The 18426-nt window shown below is 36.2% G+C and overlaps 1 protein-coding gene across 1 annotated transcript; it reads right to left on the reverse strand.

The window, feature by feature from the left end:
* Window positions 1-1121: 1121 nt before the first annotated feature.
* Window positions 1122-18391, reverse strand: LOC137385580 (nucleolar protein 10-like). Its single transcript, XM_068072068.1, has 17 exons — window positions 18249-18391; window positions 10143-10188; window positions 9832-10046; window positions 9088-9224; window positions 8627-8692; window positions 8426-8486; window positions 8207-8292; window positions 4973-5048; window positions 4688-4837; window positions 4280-4402; window positions 4117-4195; window positions 3840-3967; window positions 2624-2779; window positions 2314-2520; window positions 2017-2123; window positions 1787-1889; window positions 1122-1640 (listed from the first exon to the last, which is right to left on the reverse strand). Exons 1-17 carry the CDS (start codon window positions 18312-18314, stop codon window positions 1518-1520), a joined length of 1929 nt encoding a protein of 642 aa, XP_067928169.1. The 5' UTR covers window positions 18315-18391; the 3' UTR covers window positions 1122-1517.
* Between the last annotated feature and the right edge of the window lie 35 nt (window positions 18392-18426).

The raw sequence follows: 18426 nt of genomic DNA on the forward strand, positions 1-18426 counted from the left end.
CTTTTATTTCACGTGAGAACATCACGTGTCAAAACAATAACCAAATCGTTTGACTACGTCAGAGAAATAAATTGATTCCAATCTACGGCGGTTTCGTGATGGCTGCGATTAACTGTTCGTTTTTGAGCTTTTAAGAGCTTGTAGTCACATTTCCACATATTTTGCACCTACAACACAGCAGAGTAAGACATGGTGAATCTTTTGATACCAAATAACTGTAATGTGAATTTTGTTGCAAGTCAACCTTTAAGCTTGCAATAGCAGATATTGTGAAGACAACTACAGTTTTCCTGGGCAATTTCTTAAGTGGCAGATTGGTTATTGTCGTCAGTTCCTACAACTCACCATTTCTACACTTGCGATTATTTGATGAAGTACCCAAACAAAACAAGAATTGAACGAGCCCAGGACCACAAAATCTGCAATCTGAGAAGAGATGACATCTGCTAGACACTAAATTATACAGTCTTGTATGTATGATCTTAAGTATTAATCATTATTATTGTACCAGGATGAAATTGTCTCATCATTACTCCGTTCACTATTATATATTACCTCTGCTCAACTACACAAGGGACAATTCTGGGGATATGAGCAACAAATGTTGTGCTATTGTGCATTGAGGCAATTGTGCATTTGAAATCACATATGACTAACAGAAGAAGTATTTTTATACAGCATGCAATGTCATAATAATACAACGTATTGCATTGGTAGTATTGATGGGCAGGAGCAGACAACATCCAGTTAAACAACCCTATAAGTCATGTTAGGGTTCACATGACTATAAAGAGAGTTTTTTTTGTACATAAGGCCATGATTGTTTTATCTTGTTTGTTTAGATGTGGCACTCAATGTTTTACCATGTTTCACCAGATGTGGCACTCAATGTTTTACCATGTTTCACCAGATGTGGCACTCAATGTTTTACCATGTTTCACCAGATGTGGCACTCAATGTTTTACCATGTTTCACCAGATGTGGCACTCAATGTTTTACCATGTTTCACCAGATGTGGCACTCAATGTTTTACCAGATGTTTTACTATACGTTTTAAGGTGTTTCAACATACATTTTATTAGGTATAATAAAAAATACCAAGATCGTATTTATTACCCCTTAGCATCATTTAGCACCAACGTGAAACTTTTATGACATAATTTATATCAATGTGAAGTGATGTCTTCCAGCGGTAAGATACATAAATGGGATAACATATTGATAGATCCTAATGCGTGTAAACTTTTAAAGAATAAGAGACCGGCTCTCTGGGGAACTGAAAGTATGCTGAGACCGTGTTTAACATGTTATCATAAATCACCATACTACACGCAAATGTATTAGATTCTGCTGATCAACAGCACCATCCAGTGCTTATAGGCACTAACTGACTGTAGGTGTTGTAGTCTGAGGCGAGTATTGACGCCTGCAAGCCCTCCGGCTGCTAGGCAGTTAGGCACAGGGTCACTCCAGACCCATGATGGGACAGTAAACCATCCACCAATGCACCAATCATCCTAGCTCGGTTTCCACATGGGTGCTATCTTGTGTTTAGTTATTCTTTGAGCTGATCGTCTTATTTTTGACCTCTCCTTCCTATGCTGGTCCTGCTCTTGTTTTCGTTTCTTTACTTTGTCATCCTAGCCAATGAACCAGATAAGTTATAACAGTGGTAAAAAGGCATCTTGACTATTCTATAAGCACTTTGAGAGGCAGCAAAAGAAGACAGAACTGTTTGTACAGTAATATGACAGGGCAGTGGCCACACAAGTACTAAGTAACCTACGCTTGAAGGGATGAATGTCATTTCCTTAGCCCCGAACGCCGAGTTATGTTGGATGGTTTCGCTCTTAGACTCCAGTCTGGCTATCCTGTCCTCCAAAGGCACTCTGAAAGGAATTATATCCTAACATAAGCCTGATTGTACAGTTCAGCTGCTATAAACACCAGCCAAATAACACATATTACAGATAATAGAATACAGAGTGAGCGAAAAATTAAACCCAACCAACATACTTCGCTTTCTTCTGCTTGACCTGTTTGCTAGAGAGGTCTGCCAGGGAGTCCCCTTCTTTTAGTTCAAAAAATCTCGGCTTTTTCAATTCTGTATCTTTTTTCTTTTTCTAAAACCAATTGTTCTTGATGAACCCCAAGCACTGGGAGGTGCTTCTATGTAACAACATAACTAGTCCATTGGTACAACTAATCTTTGGTTTTACCCAAGAAATCTACAACTTAATATAATCTGGTCAGGTCACGTAGTGCAAGCAAGAGCTAACAAGAAAAACTGGGAGATAACAAACAGGTACAAACCACTGAGGTTTTCGAAGCCACTTGTGTATTTTTCTCATCCACCTCTAAGAACTTATCAACTAATTTTCCTTTCTTCTTCTGAGCTTTCTCTTCCATGCGGGTCACATTATGATGCAACATTTTGTATTCTCTGCTCTCCTTGTCTATTGCGAAGTCTGGGTTGGCAAACAGTGATGAAAATCTTTCATCCTTCAGCAAACCTGCATTCTGAAGAAAAGTAACATTTAGGTAAAAGAGCATCCACTTTATATTCGCGATTCAGCAACATTACTTTCATCATGAACACAACAGTCATGGTAGCACATCCCACCTGGTCACCCTCGATAAGCTTCCTGGCTAAGTCCTTGTTCACCGAAGGAAGTTTATATTTTGGTTTCACTCTGTCTACCCTCTCTTCTTCAATCTTCTGTCGAATCTTCTTTTTCTTGTAATCATTGTAGGCAAATGGCTCGCTAACACCCTTTGCCTACAGGGCAGAGTTACATATACATACATGTAATATATCGTATCTCAATCATACCTTTTCATCCATTGCAAAAAACATTCCATTGGAATGCTAGAGGATGATTTCAAACCCTGTGTCGCTAATATTATGATCATGAGGCTCAACAGTGTCTCAAATGGTCTTTAAAGGGAAAAATATTATTTACATGTATTTGAAACAACTAAATGTGTTCATGTCAACAGAATATGGGATAAGAAGCCTAGTGAAGAAAAAGATAATTAATTGAATTGCTGCATTGGCTCCCTGCAATTGGTTATGACGACACTGCCATACTGCAGTTTCCTATCTCAAGTCTGCCAGCTCTAATCACGAATTATTATAATATGTGCATTACTTGAACATATGTTGCAGTTGAGCCACAACTTCGACAATAGCACAATAACAAGGTAAACTCTACTAGATATAGTATAGTCCATCTCTATATTTTATATTTATTGGTGCTCCACAAAATTCTAATGTTGCCAATGACGCTTGCAATGAAAAATGTGCGCAAAATGAAGTGGATGAAGTTTATATTCAAACCACCTGATACTGAGTTTTTCACTATCACTAAAGTTGTATGTTCAATCGCTCTAGTTGAAAAATTAGCCAAGAATAGTGAGTTACTGTCACATCCTATTTGCAATGATCAATGACTCTATTACATGAAAGCTGAATTAGTTCAGCATGCAGTTTCTGATAAATTTGAATAGTTCTGCTGTTAAGACTATCAAAAAAGAGCTTACTGATGTTGTATGTTTTAGTCACATAACTGATGTCTTCTAGTAACAGCCTGCAGAAGTTAAAAGTACGGCATTCTGTAACTAGGTGCAAGTTTTATGTCAGTATCAAATTAATCATTAACAAACTCTCAACACCAAAATGTGTGACACGTTACACCTCATACGGAGGAAAAAAGACTAAATAAACGACTAACAATGAAACAATTAAAATGACTTATAAAGTATGTGTAGAGGAAGCAACCAAACTAATTACACCTGTACCGTACAACCAGCTCCATCAGCGAGTAGGTTTTGCTCACCTTTTGATACAGACGGATATCCATAAAGAAGCCGTGCATGTACGCTTTCAGCAAGCTTGAGCCTATCAGCTGGCTCAGATTCATCTCCTCCAACTCAGCTCTCGTCACAAACTTATAATCATCGTACACTGCATCAAAAAATGTATCAGTGACAATCTACACACATCCATATACATCTATCCTTGTAGGGTTTATGCTGTCAGAGAGACCTACCTTGAGGGGTATAAGTGGTCAGAGAGACCTACCTTGTGGGGTATATGTGGTGAGACAGACCTACCTTGTGGAGTATATGTCTCTTCCAGTTCTTCTGTGATGTTGTCTAGGAAAGAGCACCACTTGGGAGCTGGTCCGAGGCTCTACAAGAGTACAACAGAACTTGCAAACAGAAGTACTAGGTTAATAAGGCTTATGGAGACGAGCTGAGCTGTAAGACCACCTACCGGCACATAGTAAGAGAGAATCTTGGGCGCTTCATTAGCTATGAAAAGCAGACCTGTATCAGGCATAACACAGAGGTCATTTAAGCTTGTATCCTCTGGCTCTATATGAGTAAAAGCCTTCCCCTACAACAGATAAGTCTAACTGCTCCTATTGAGGCACACAAACTTCATGCTTGCTATGTAGCCTTAGAGACATTTCAGGGACTGACTTACTTGGTGCCTCTGTGAAGGTCACTAACTACCAGCTGGCATGACTGACGCAGGTTTGTGAACAAAACTATGCAGCCTGTACATACTAGCCAATCCCGTTTGATAAACTTGACCAAGCACTCCAGAGACAGCTGGTTAAAAAGACTAGAAGGAACAGGTTAGCTAAGGCACACTTCTTCACTGCGTGACACTACTCACCGTCGTACGGTCCCACATCTTAACGATTCTTTTATCCATGGAAAGAACTATGTCTTCTTTTTCCTGGAACCTAATGACCTTAATCGGTAGCTCATAGTTGTGATCCTTGACCAAGTAGGGTTTCTTAGAACGAATATCATAAAGCAGTATCTAAAAATAGCCATTAGTGTCAACCGAGTCATGAGAGACACACGGTAAGCAAAATTCGTCAAGCACACAAGTACTTGGGGACAAATTATATCATACCCAGTAGCCAAATATACCTTTCTAAACCAAATTACATACCTGACCAGAACTTGTGCCAACACCTAAGTTTAGTCCATCTTTGTATTTTAGAGAAGTGATCTTTGGCACGGTTTCTCTGCAGCAAATTATAATAATTACCTCATACTGCGACATTTCACCTATTGCCAACTTCAAATAATTGGAACCGGTATCGAATAGAACTTCTCTAACCTAGTTACTAGTAGTGGGTATAAAGTGAATCGGCCATGTATTCTACAACTGCCCAATGGCTATACTTTATTGTTAAGTTTTGTTTTTGGCTCATCTGTACTGTAATATAACTGATGAGTCAGATATGTACAGTATATAACAGATGAGTCAGATATGTACTGTAATATAACAGATGAGTCAGATATGTACAGACGGTTCTCAACCTACGAACGAGTTACGTTCCTAACGATTGTTTGTAAGGTGAATTTGTTTGTAAGTTGCTTCAGTGCTATATTTTGTATTATAATTTATGTTTAAGGCCTATATAAGTATATTGAAGGTTTATATAAGTATGTTTAAGGCTTGTATAAGTAACCTGTATTGGTTTGTACTGAAAAAAAATTTAACAAAATGGAGATAATACTTTGGTGGACGCCGGGCCATGACACTGCATTTCTTATTTATTGTATGTCTTGTCCTTTTTATTATATTGTTGTTTTAATCGTTATGCTATCACTTATGGTTGTTGTCTTATTTTTTGTATGTGTTGTCCATTTATTATATCGTTGTTTCACTCGTTATGCTATTGTTATATCTGATATGCCGTCATAACACTATCACTTATCGTCACTTATATTGTTGTCATATTAACGCGCTAGAGGTCCTATTTATTCACCTTGTTAGCCGGTGTTCTTATCGTTTGCCGTTAGCCGGAACGGTTGATATTATTGTATATAAATGAGTACGCTCATTTAGTTGAGCAGAGCAGATAGCCGTACGCTCCTCGGCTAGTGAAATTTCCTTCGCTAATTAAAAGCTGAATGAAACTACACGCACTCTCTTCTCTTTATTTATTAGTATAGATCGTGCCAAGTAAAGGCCGGCAAATCCCTTTACAATACATATGTAAAGTTCAAACAAAGTTCAAACAAATAACTCGAAAGTTATTCGAGTTACGAACGACGGTACATACGTTCGTATGTACCATTGTTCGTAACTCGAATGTTCGTAAGTAGGGAACTGTCTGTACTGCTCTATAACAGATGAGTCATATCTGTACTGTAATATAACAGATGAGCCAGATATGTACTGCAATATAACATATGAGTTAGATCTGTACTGCAATATAACAGATAAGTCAGATATGTACTGCAATATAACAGATGAGTTAGATCTGTATTGCAATATAACAGATGAGTCAGATATGTACTGCACTATAACAGATGAGTCATATCTGTACTGTAATATAACAGATGAGTCAGATATGTACTGCAATATAACATATGAGTTAGATCTGTACTGCAATATAACATATAAGTCAGATATGTACTGTGATATAACTGATAAGTCAGATCTGTACTGCAATATAACAGATGAGTCAGATCTGTACTGTAACATAACAGATGAGTCACATATGTACTGCAATATAACATATGAGTTAGATCTGTACTGCAATATAACAGATAAGTCAGATCTGTACTGTGATATAACTGCTGTCAGATCTGTACTGCTCTATAACAGATGAGTCATATCTGTACTGTAATATAACAGATGAGTCAGATATGTACTGCAATATAACATATGAGTTAGATCTGTACTGCAATATAACAGATAAGTCATATATGTACTGTGATATAACTGATAAGTCAGATCTGTACTGCAATATAACAGATGAGTCAGATATGTACTGCACTATAACAGATGAGTCAGATCTGTACTGTAACATAACAGATGAGTGACATATGTACTGCAATATAACATATGAGTTAGATCTGTACTGCAATATAACAGATAAGTCAGATATGTACTGTGATATAACTAATAAGTCAGATATGTACTGTAATATAACAGATGAGTCAGATCTGCACTATAATGTAACAGATGTGTCATATCTGTACTGTAACATAACAGATGAGTCACATATGTACTGCAATATAACATATGAGTTAGATCTGTACTGCAATATAACAGATAAGTCAGATATGTACTGTAATATAACAGATGAGTCAGATCTGCACTATAATGTAACAGATGTGTCATATCTGTACTGTACAAATGTACTGTGCTTTCAATTGTTGTAATTCAGTACCTACGCCAACAAAGTAGCAAATATTTGTTTACATGTAGTTGCTACAATCTGCAATAAAATGTAACATCACTATGTGCACTACTGTATGGAGTTTTTACCTTCAACACAGACGTTGTGGATAACAGCAGTCTGAGAGAGACATGAGATCAATGTGTTCGGTACACTAAACCTTTGTGGCACTACGTAATAGAAACCTTGAATTTACCTTTGATGATTTTAGCTTATTAGACACACACACTTGAAGCTAAGATTTCATCTTTTTAAAAACTTACTTTAATTTTGTCATTCTTTTTTAGCATCTGTTTTCGGTTAGGCTATTTTTCCTTGCGCTCGCTATAACTTTTAGCCAACCTGTTAAACACTTTTTTGAAACTGATTTGAGGAGAAAGACCGAGCGATGCTGTTCTCGAAAGCGGCCTCTCGTATACTTGGCCATATAGTGTAGTGCCCATAGAAAACCAGCTCATTCACTTGTATCTTAAAGATTACGCGCATCTCAAGGATGAAACTCGTTAGAAAGTCAGCTCGTATCACGAGTTCTCGTAATTTGGGGCACTTGTATGTATGACTGTACTGTCAACACAATTTTTTTTCTTTCGTATGTTACAATTTGTTTCCATTAAGTTTTCATATGCAACTTGAGCTATTCTTAGCGAAGAAGAGAAGAACTACCGGCGTCTGTCTGTGTTATCAATAAATAAACACATAGAAGCGAAACTGGCCGCATTAGCTCATATTTTATTGAATAAAAATCGTCCGATGAAACTCGGCTAAGAATTAACACTCCGATTATTGGCTGAAGGAAAGGTGATTAATGCAAAGCTCATAACCCACTCGCGGTTTCAAACGATCTCAGCCTACCAACTGCATGTCCAATTGATCAACAAACATTTTTCTAGCACCAAATGGCTCGCATTAAAACTAAAATAAAAATAATCAAACAAAAGCATTGATGATATTAGCAATTAATGCAAAGTTGACTAAAACTGACTTACATGGTTGACTCTTGATAGGTGGCAAGAGCACAGTCTAACAAACCAACTCTAAATCTTGTTCGCGGATCCCAGCATTCAATCTGACCCTGAGGAGCAAAACACACCTGTTCCTGGCATTTTCCATAATACGAATGATCAGAAGCTATTACAGAACTTCAGCTATCTCTGAAACTAATAGCAACGTTCAAAGACAAACAGTGTGTCAGTAATTCAACTTACGTGTCCTGTTCCACATGTGAACAGCTGATGGTCCGGGTTGAACTCGCAACAGGTTACTTCACTGAAACATGGTAAGGAAAACAGCTATAGACATGAGCAAACAACTCTAATAGCTTGTTAAGTGTGAGGTAAGTATTTACATGAGCAAAACTCTGATAGAACAAGGCTGGTGTATACAGTATAATGCAGTACATGACTTACTTGGAGCTACATTTAATTGAATTCAAAAATTTGCCCTGTTCCAAATTCAGACGGTAGACCTCATCTCTGAAATAGAGGAAAGGTGGACTTGTATTACAGTATGATACAAGTAAAATCATACACATCGGTAATGCATACTGTGGTACAAAGATATTGGAAAGCTTTAGGATTAAGAGTTATACTACATGTATAAATAGACAGCTTGTTCCTTAACATTGACTCTTTATAATAAAGTTATAACTATGGTTTATAAATTCCTAGTTTCTTTATAGTTACCTATATTAATATCCATGTTAAAATTAGGGCTGACATTTTTTTGTCAGAAAGTACATTTGTAGGTAAGACTTTTAACATTCAGATGACACAAGTTCATACAGACGCAGTGAAGAGTCAAATATGAAACAAAGGCTGGAGTAAATTAACTACACGGAGGAGGGGAGGGGGGAGAGTGCATACTGTACCCAAATGCTGCGATGTAAAGGTCACACGAAGGAAAGTGATATGATAAATCTCGTCCAAACTTGGGAATTCTTGTTCGAAATAGCTTGCCATATTTGTGATGAAACTCTAAGTATCGGTCATCTTGCAATATGACAACCTGTGACAAGTGAAATACTGAATGTCATAAAAAACAACTGTGATTAAAATCTACTATACGGAATAAAAACCACTTCAGGTAATGTTATCGCTGAAGGGACTATAAAAACTTACAATCAATAGCAGCCATATTTTATCAATAATATTTCAAACTAATAACTGTAATGTTCAAACTATTTTATTATCATTAATTTGTAAAAACTTCACACATTAATATGCATCTAGTACATACTAGTTTAAATGCAAAAACATATTCCCAACACAATTTAACTTTTCATATTTTCCAAGCTACAAAAAGTTGAATTATTTCAAAGCTGCTGATAATTTAAGTAGCTAAACGTATGGAACATTCTGGAGTACTCAGAGTACTCCTGGCACATCTATTTGTCAACATTTGTAAAGCATCTACTCAAAATGCTAAAAATATGGCTACTCCCCAAACAGACTTAATTGCACAGAGAGGGCTACACATTGACAAACTAAAAACAAGAATGGATAAATTGGTTCTCGTAGAATGATGAAAACAAGAATTAGACTGACAACCAGAGTTTCTACTAAAGGCACTGAGGAATAACTCATCAGCCATCCAATAGCAAATAGATATGAACCTTCGAATAGTCTTCCTCTAAACAGACGAGTTGGATCGCATGTGAATCCATGACCTTCTCATACTTGAGAGACATCTCGCTGGTGTCGTACACCCGCAGTCTAGGCTTGTACGTGCCGGCAGTGATAACATACTTATTGTCAGCTGTAACCTTTACTAAATTGCTGACATGTGGCATGGAGAAGTCCTGTAGTAGTTCAATACGTCTGCGAATATCTGCCAAAGAAAACCATACACGAGAGGTTGTGCGTACATCACAATAACAACCAATTAAAAGAGAAACTAGCGCATGCTAAAGGCGCATTCACTTACCAACATCTTGTTGTTGCAATTTTCTTTTCTTTTTTTCTGCGAGCCACTAAAAACATTAGGGGTGTTAGTTGGTGACTTGCTAGTATTGATCATAGTCACATTAATAAGGATGGCCAGACTCACCACTGAGTTACATGTCTATGACAAGCTGAGGATGCACTACAGCACTTCATACAAGTGAATGTAATAGTAGCTATTAACAAGCTTTCTAATTTGGAGTAAAATCTCTGAAGATAAAGTATATTAAGTTTATAAATTATAAAGTTTTATTAAGGAAAGTATCTGGTCATAAACAATTTTTTACCCACCAACACATATTTTAAAATACTAATTCACCTACACAAGATCACTGTACAAGCTAAAGGAGAATGTCAAATTTATAAAACAACAGAGTTTAATGCACATTAGAATATATTTGATTTGTCTTATTCCTGATCTGTAGTTTTTACACCTTAAATTAGAACTACCAAAAATTACAGCCAATGTATGCAAACAAATTTCTATCCTTGTAGTCACGCCATTCAATTTGTCTTAATTGAAAAAAGTTAGTGTAAACTACAGTCAAACATGGATAACTCGAACTTCACGGGACCGAGCGAAAGTGTTCGAATTATCAGAGCGTTCAAGTTATCAGAGCACTGTCAGAAGTTCATGTATTTACTTATTTATTAGTAGATACATGTACATATACAAACTATAATATAAATCAAAAGCACAAATGGCTTGTTTCAAATTAAATGCTTCTAATGTAAAGTTTAAAAAGTTTTTATCAAAAAGTATAGAGATTTTTCTATCACTTGAGATTGGTTTGTTGTTTGAGGTGATGTTATTGCCAGGACGTTTTTTAGATTGACATTGGCAAAACTTGATCGTTGTTGAAATGCTCAAAAGAAAAGACATCTTTTTCTTTTGGGGTTTTACCCACGATTAATTTTGCCGATTTTTCTTGAAGTTTATGCAAAGATTACCTCACTTTACCTTGCTTCCGAAGGGCGATCGCTAAGCGGATGTTTGGTATAAATCAAATTTCACCAAACCTTTAGAAAAGTCGTTGACAAAAATATTTTGCCGATGGTGGTAATAACGACGCTTATGAATTACGAAAAGTTGAGGTTTACCTCTATGGCTTGGAATAAAGTGATTTTCTAAAGCGATAACAACTGTTTCGGTAGCCGTTGGACAATAAACAGTTCGAGTTAACAGTGTTGAGTTCGAGTTATCCATAGCAATTTATCATTACGTGGGAACGGACCAAAGAAACCGTTCGAGTTAACCATGTGTTCGAGCTATCCGTGGGTGAGTTATCCATGTTTGACTGTATTTTCCAAGTTGAACTCCGATAATTGGTTGCAGGTCGCAGCATCTACATGTATCTACAGTCAAACATGGATAACTCGCCCTCGGATAGCTCGAACACATGGTTAACTCGAACGTTTTCTTTGGTCCGTTCCCACGCAATGATAAATTGCTTTAGATAACTCGACCTCAACTCTGTTAACTCAAACAGTTTTTTGCCCAATGGCTACCGAGACGGTTGTTATCGTTTTAGAAAATCACTTTATTCCAAGCCACAGAGGTAAACCTTATCTTTTCGTAATTCACAGGTGTCGTTATTACCACCATCGGCAAAATATTTTTGTCAACGACTTTTCTAAAGGTTTGGAGAAATTTGATTTTTACCAAACATCCGCTTAGCGATGGTCCTTCGGAAGCAAGGAAAAGTGAGGTAACCTTCGCATAAACTTCAAGAAAACTCGGCAAAATTGATCTTGGTTAAAACGCTCAAAAGTAAAAGATGCCTTTTCTTCTGAGCATTTCAACAACGATCAAGTTTTGCCAATTTTAATCTAAGAACGTCCTGGCAATAACATTACCTCCAACAACAAACCAATCTCAAGTGATAGAAAAATCTCTATACTTTTTGATAAAAAAGTTTTAAACTTTACATTAGAAGCATTTAATTTGAAACAAGCCATTTATGCTTTTGATTTATGTTATAGTTTGTATATGTACATGTATCTACTAATAAATAAATAAATGAACTTGTGACAGTGCTCTGATAACTTGAACGCTCTGATAACTCGAACACTTTTGCTTGGTCCCGTGAAGTTCGAGTTATCCATGTTTGACTGTATATATTTTTCAGTCTTTGGATCTGTCATTCCAGCTATAGCGCACGCCGATTATTTTATCAATGCGGCCACCCGTTACGACACCTCTATTAAGAAATATTTTTCATAAGGTTTAACCACTATATCTGGGTCAAGGCCAATTCTCGCGCTGACAATTATATTGTCTCGAGTAAGAATAGCCTCGACATATTTCTCCATTCAGTCAGACAAAGACAGTCCGATGTCTCATTTTTACCTTTGTATCAGTATCGAGTGGTACCAATACCGTCGTATTCAAGGTTTTGATAGATAGGTTCTGCTGGAACAGTAATCTTGTTTTATACACACGCTTCTATGCAACGAATTGTTATTAATAATTCAACATATTCAGGATTATTATTTTGTTTTTTTATTTCGTATTTTTGTGTCATTACCAAATAATTTTTTATTGTAATTGTAGCAAAACCGCCTTAATTTAGCTATTACTTGCAAATTATTTCGCACTTACATCTGAACCCTTTTTTATAGTTTTATTATTTTCTCAATTTATTTGACCTTCACAAAACATTTTCCTCATGATATGAAGTTTTAAAGTTACAGTTGTTCAACAAAGTTTAAAAACCTTTACAGTTCTTTTTATTTTCTTTTTTAATTTATTTCAATAAAACAAAACACTGTTCTCATGATATATAGTTTGAAAGTTAGAATGGCAAATGTTGTTATATGTTAAATACAATATACAAATATGCAAATATACATATATGTTTGCCCCCAACTACTTTGGGTCTATGTGTAAAAGGCGGCACAAGTTTAAGTATGTAAAAAACATGCATTAAGCGCAGACTAGAGCATGTTAACTACAAAGATTAAAAAACGGTGTGCAACTCAATATTTACTGCGTGATTGATAACAAAATTCTATAGATTAGTATATCTACTGGATATTTCCAGAAGCCCGTTTTCAATGAAGCTGGTCTTGTTTAATTAAATTTTTTACTATAGCAATAAAAAGACGATTATTAACTTGGGACCAGCGCATGTTTGTATATTGAGATGATAACGATAATAAATCGCTGTCGGAAATTCGAGCCCATGGCACGCTATAAGATTTGGAAACCCTTCATGTAGTAACCATAATTTGTCAATCTACAGCAAAATAATAAATTGTATAAGATCAGTTTTGTAGCTTATAGGAATCTACTATACTGGAATGCTTGGTTTAACTCTGTGTTACAGTTGCGCAATGTCATATGTCAGACATGATATGTCCTGTAAAAACTGGTAAGACAATAAAAACAATTCAATGTTGATGCATGTAACGAAAAGGCAGTGCGTGGTTATATTTACACCTGTGTGTTACTCATTAAATTTACATGACATGATCAGGTGTTTACACATGTTTGACATACAGTGAAGCAAAATGGTGCTTTTACAAAGGGTCTAGGGAAGCTTACCTTTGTTCTATATCTATATATAACCAATACTGTGAACATAACTGTGATTATATGAAGCTAGCGCACTGATATCTACAACTTTAACATATTATTATGAAAATTTATATAACATTGCATTGATATTAGTTTTTACCGCAAATACTGCACCACACTATTTTGAAATGTTATGTGAAATGTCATAGCGGTAGTATTCGTGGTAGATTGATATATGATCAGCCAGCAAGTAATAAAATCATCGCACTAGTGCCGGTTCCACAATACGACTTTTTTACAATGTACTATAAGGTCAGGCATCTTGCAAAGCAGTTGTGAGAGGGTCTTCTCAATAGCTGAGTTGGTCTAAAACCAAATGAGTTTCTGACTTGTTCAAGTTGTTAGGCATTTCAAATCGCTTGTAGAATACATAGCGTTACCTTGTCAATATCAATACTTTGTCATTATTTTTAAAAAATGGAAATCATTAATGATAGAATCCTTGAAGAATTCTTAGAATTCTATGACCAGTTTATATCTTGATGGAAGAGTACATAAGATGAAGGAAGATAAGGCTGACATAAAATGCTGACATAGGCCGCCAAAGTACCAACATGCCAAAAAAGATTATTAGGGAAAAGCATACATAAAAATGAAGGATATTAAACAAACAAAAAATTATGCTAGGTAGAGTAATATGAAGAACAAATGTGATCATTTGAAGACATTTAAAAATAAATTTGTTAAAAAAAGGCATAGAAAGGCAGCAATAAGCGATCCCACTTTACATGTTGAACAAAGGTAGTTACACGTAATGCTAATGAACTCGGTGGCTAGGCATATAAAGGCAACAATTAGCGATCCCATTTTACATGTTGAAGAAAAGTAGTTACATGTACTGCTAATGAACTCTGTGACTATATGGTACTGATCAAATATCTAAGAAAAGCTGAGAACAACAAAAGCAGTGTTCAATAACATCCCAACTAAATAACCCAGTTAACGATAGAGAATAGTTGCTGACACATAAAGTTCTCTATAAGAAATTCACCAGGAGTGTGTGGTGATGCAATGTACTACAAAGACCTATCTTAGATGATATTAGTGGATAATTTGTCTGACCTCTTAAAGGCCACTAGACAACACAATGAAATGACGAGTATTTGCCTGCTATGACTTGCCAACATACTAATTAGTGACAATTCATGTGAAGAGTAGGTTTAGAAAATTTGTGGCTCACTAGAAATTTAGCTTCTCATACCACTTAAAGAGCAACTGAAAAGCTAAATTAGCTGGAAATGTTTAGAAAATATACAAAACAGGGCAGACTCCGAAGAAAGCCTTCGAATACATGTACATAAACAGCTGATATGACTCAATCTTTTCAATGACAAGCTTGGTATAATAGGAAGGGGTATAGGGCCTAGTAACAGCTTTCTTATTGACTGTGTTCATCTAGCATATAGAAGGAGAATAGGAAAATATTGTTATACCTTTTTGTCAAAAGGTGTAACATAATGAACTTTTGCTTAATCTACACTAGGCCTAGCTTTACTTTTAATAGATTATCCTTAACACATAAGGAGCTTAGATCAGTAGGAAAATCCATCCAGTTGCAGCAAACAATCAAACGCCTGCTAAAATTCGTGAGCACAATAACTAAACCTAAATTATCTCCCTGTAGCAAACCTATAGGGGAGAGTGGAGTAGGTTGAGCCAAAGGGCAAGTTGAACCATAACGATTTTCTTGAAAACCATAAAACATTAAGAGTTGTGTTCTTTTCCAGAAGGTCAATGCTCAATGTCAGCCATTTTAAAACCATTGGAACTTGCATCAAATGCATGGTAAGTGAAATATTTCCAAAATAGTGGAAAACACCCTAAAAAGTAAATCTTGTCTACCATAACCAACAAACTATATTTTCTTCACATTTTTGTTTACAATCTTCTCATTAAGATATATTTAGAAGCAGCATGTTTATGTTAATTTCTTCTCAAATTACCATAAACTTCAAAGAATATTTATTTATTTTGGCATTTGTATTCAATATGTGAGCATAAGGGGTAGGTTGAGCCAATTGGTTTGGGAGCAGGTTGAGCCAGGCTCAACCTGCCTCCAAACTAATTGGGAGATACATAATCTAGATGAAACAGGCATTACAACTGTCCAGGTGCCTGCCAAAGTTATTAGCTCTAAGGGTAAAAAACAGGTTGTAGCCGTTGCATCCCAAGAGCATGGTGAACTTTTTATTTTGTGCTGTGCAGTAAGTGCAGGTGGAAATTACACACCACCTTTCTTCATATTTTCATGTGCCCTCGTGAAAGAGGTTTTCGTGAATGGCACTCCGCCAGGTGCAAAATGAGTTGCTTCTAAGTCAGGCTACATGACATCAGAAATATTTGTAGGAGATTGCATGCCATTTTTCATCAAACACTCTCGTTGTTCACCAGATAAACCAGTTCTGCTGATTTTGGATAACCATAATTTCCATGTGTCATTAGAAGTAGTTGAGCTATGCAAGCAATCAAATATCAAGCTTCTCACTCTACCTCCACGTACCTCTCACACGATTCAGCCTTTTGATCGAGCAGTCTTTGGTCTTCTGAAATCCTATTTCAATTAGGCTTGTGACAACTGGATGTGCTCAAATCCTGCTAGACCTATATCAATCTATGACATATGTCGATTAGCTGCTACTGCATTCAACTTGAGTATGACCAAAGCTAATATTTTATAGGGTTTTCACGTACTAGCATCTTACATTTAAATACTCAAATATTTTTGTGATCACGAGTTCATGGCAGCTAACGTGACAGACCGACCACTTCCAAACTCAGTTATTGATGAAGATATACAGCCTGCAACCCTTGCTACTGCAAATGATGAAGAACATCCTGAAACATCTGCTACTGGAAGTGATGATAATCATCCTGCAACCTCTGCTACTGCTACTAATAATGATATGCTACAAACTACTTCCACTCAAAAGTACACTCCTATTTAGGCTTCAGTTTCTAAGAGTTAAGTCACACAGCACAAAATTATGCCTTTGCCGGCAGCAGGACTCAGAAACCCATCTAGATGTAAAAGAAAAAAAGACAAGGTCTGCAATACTGAATGACACCCCAGAAGAGAACAGACTAGAAGAGCGGTTCAGATAAAAAGAAAACTAGGAAGATACAAAATCTATCGGAGGCGAGATCACAGAACAAAAGCATGAATCCACATCAGAAGAAGAACTAGCAAAAAAAATGTTGGATACAGACAGTGACAGCGTTGATGAAGAGCCAGCTCATGATATAGCTACTCAAACAACAAAGGAAAACACCCATTATAAACAGTCATGTATTAGTGAAATATGCCACTCAAAAAAAACTTAAATCTACTATGTCGGAGCTATTATTGGTGTAGAAAACAACCTGTACAAGATAAACTTTATGCGCAAAGCTAGTGGTACTTCGACATCTTTTATCTCCCTTGAGAAACAGGACATGGATGAGAACGTTGGAATAGAGAACATTGTTATGGCCTTGGGTAAATCTATTAAAGTCGGTAGAACCAGTCCATCAGTGAGCAAGGTTATGTTTGCAGTAGATATTAATGGCTTCAATGTTCAATAAATGACTGATTGCAAAGTGCCCAACAAACATTTGTTAAGTGATTACATAGCATTATTTTAGTATAGTTCTAACATAAATTTTTATTTTAACTATGTAACAAGAGTTTTTTTATCAATATTTGTAAAATATTTACCACAATAATATGTTCGTAATAAGCAACATTGTTATATTGGACAGCATAAGGTACTTCTCCAGGATCATTTGAAGTTTGCAGCTGTTCGGTTACATTTATGTTAGTGGCTCTACCTGCACCAAAACAAATTATTGAATGGCTTCACCTGCCCCAGACTTGGGGCAGGTAGAGCCAGAGGAAGACCTTTACTAAAATCATTGTAAAAACCAAAATCATTATTTTACAGGTTCTTTCTTTGATGCACTGCCGCTAAACATTGTGGGGCACATTAATCTCAAATTTTTGTGAGAATAGTTTCGATAGTTTAAAAATGAACTTAGAAAATATGGCTCAACCTCCCTACCTTCTCCTACTGTACAACTTTTGAGCTAAAGATATAGATCAGTTTATAGGCAAGACAATTGAATATTACATCACATCACATTAGCAATAGGTCACTCATTAGTATTTGGCTGTGTCAATAGCTTGAAAAAGCCCTAGTCATTAAATGATTTACTAGCAAAAATACTGAATAGAGTTGAATACCAATACATGTACAATTTTAAACAGACCTGCCAACCCAAGAGTGGGGCAATGCGTGAGATTTGGTTTTGGGGCAATTGATGTATCAATGATAGTATATATAAAATTGTGGAAATTGGGGCAAAAATCTCACGCATTTTCATTTTTTCTTTGGGGTGATTGCGTGAGTCTCACGCCCAATGCGTGAGAGTTGGCAGGTATGTGTACAAAGTATTTCTTGTAGCATCTGATAGCAGTTTCTTGTCGAATCATTACGCCTAGTTTATTAGAATCGTCGTTATCTAGACTCTTACCTCTGGCAAGGATCGTCCCGCACTTAAATTGTATATTTTAATGTTGTTTGGAAGAGAAACTTGCATTCTGCATAAATACTAGCACATAGGTTTTTAGAGATATAATAATTGTATGAAGTAATGAAACAGAAAGCACGCGTTCTTTTTTTAATAATTGCTCGTAACACGAGTTGGACAA

This window comes from Watersipora subatra, chromosome 1, assembly GCF_963576615.1.
Source record: "Watersipora subatra chromosome 1, tzWatSuba1.1, whole genome shotgun sequence".
In the NCBI taxonomy this organism is placed as follows: Eukaryota; Metazoa; Bryozoa; class Gymnolaemata; order Cheilostomatida; family Watersiporidae; genus Watersipora; species Watersipora subatra.

What these genes read in the sequence shown, in the direction of transcription:
- LOC137385580 (XM_068072068.1), bottom strand. Translation starts at nt 18,314, where the DNA reads ATGCAAGTTTCTCTTCCAAACAACATTAAAATATACAATTTAAGTGCG. An exon ending in ATTGCAACAACAAGATGTTG is followed by an intron (nt 10,047 to 10,142) that starts GTAAGTGAATGC and finishes TTTCTTTGGCAG; the next exon opens with ATATTCGCAGACGTATTGAA. An exon ending in TCACATGTGGAACAGGACAC is followed by an intron (nt 8,293 to 8,425) that starts GTAAGTTGAATT and finishes TTTGCTCCTCAG; the next exon opens with GGTCAGATTGAATGCTGGGA.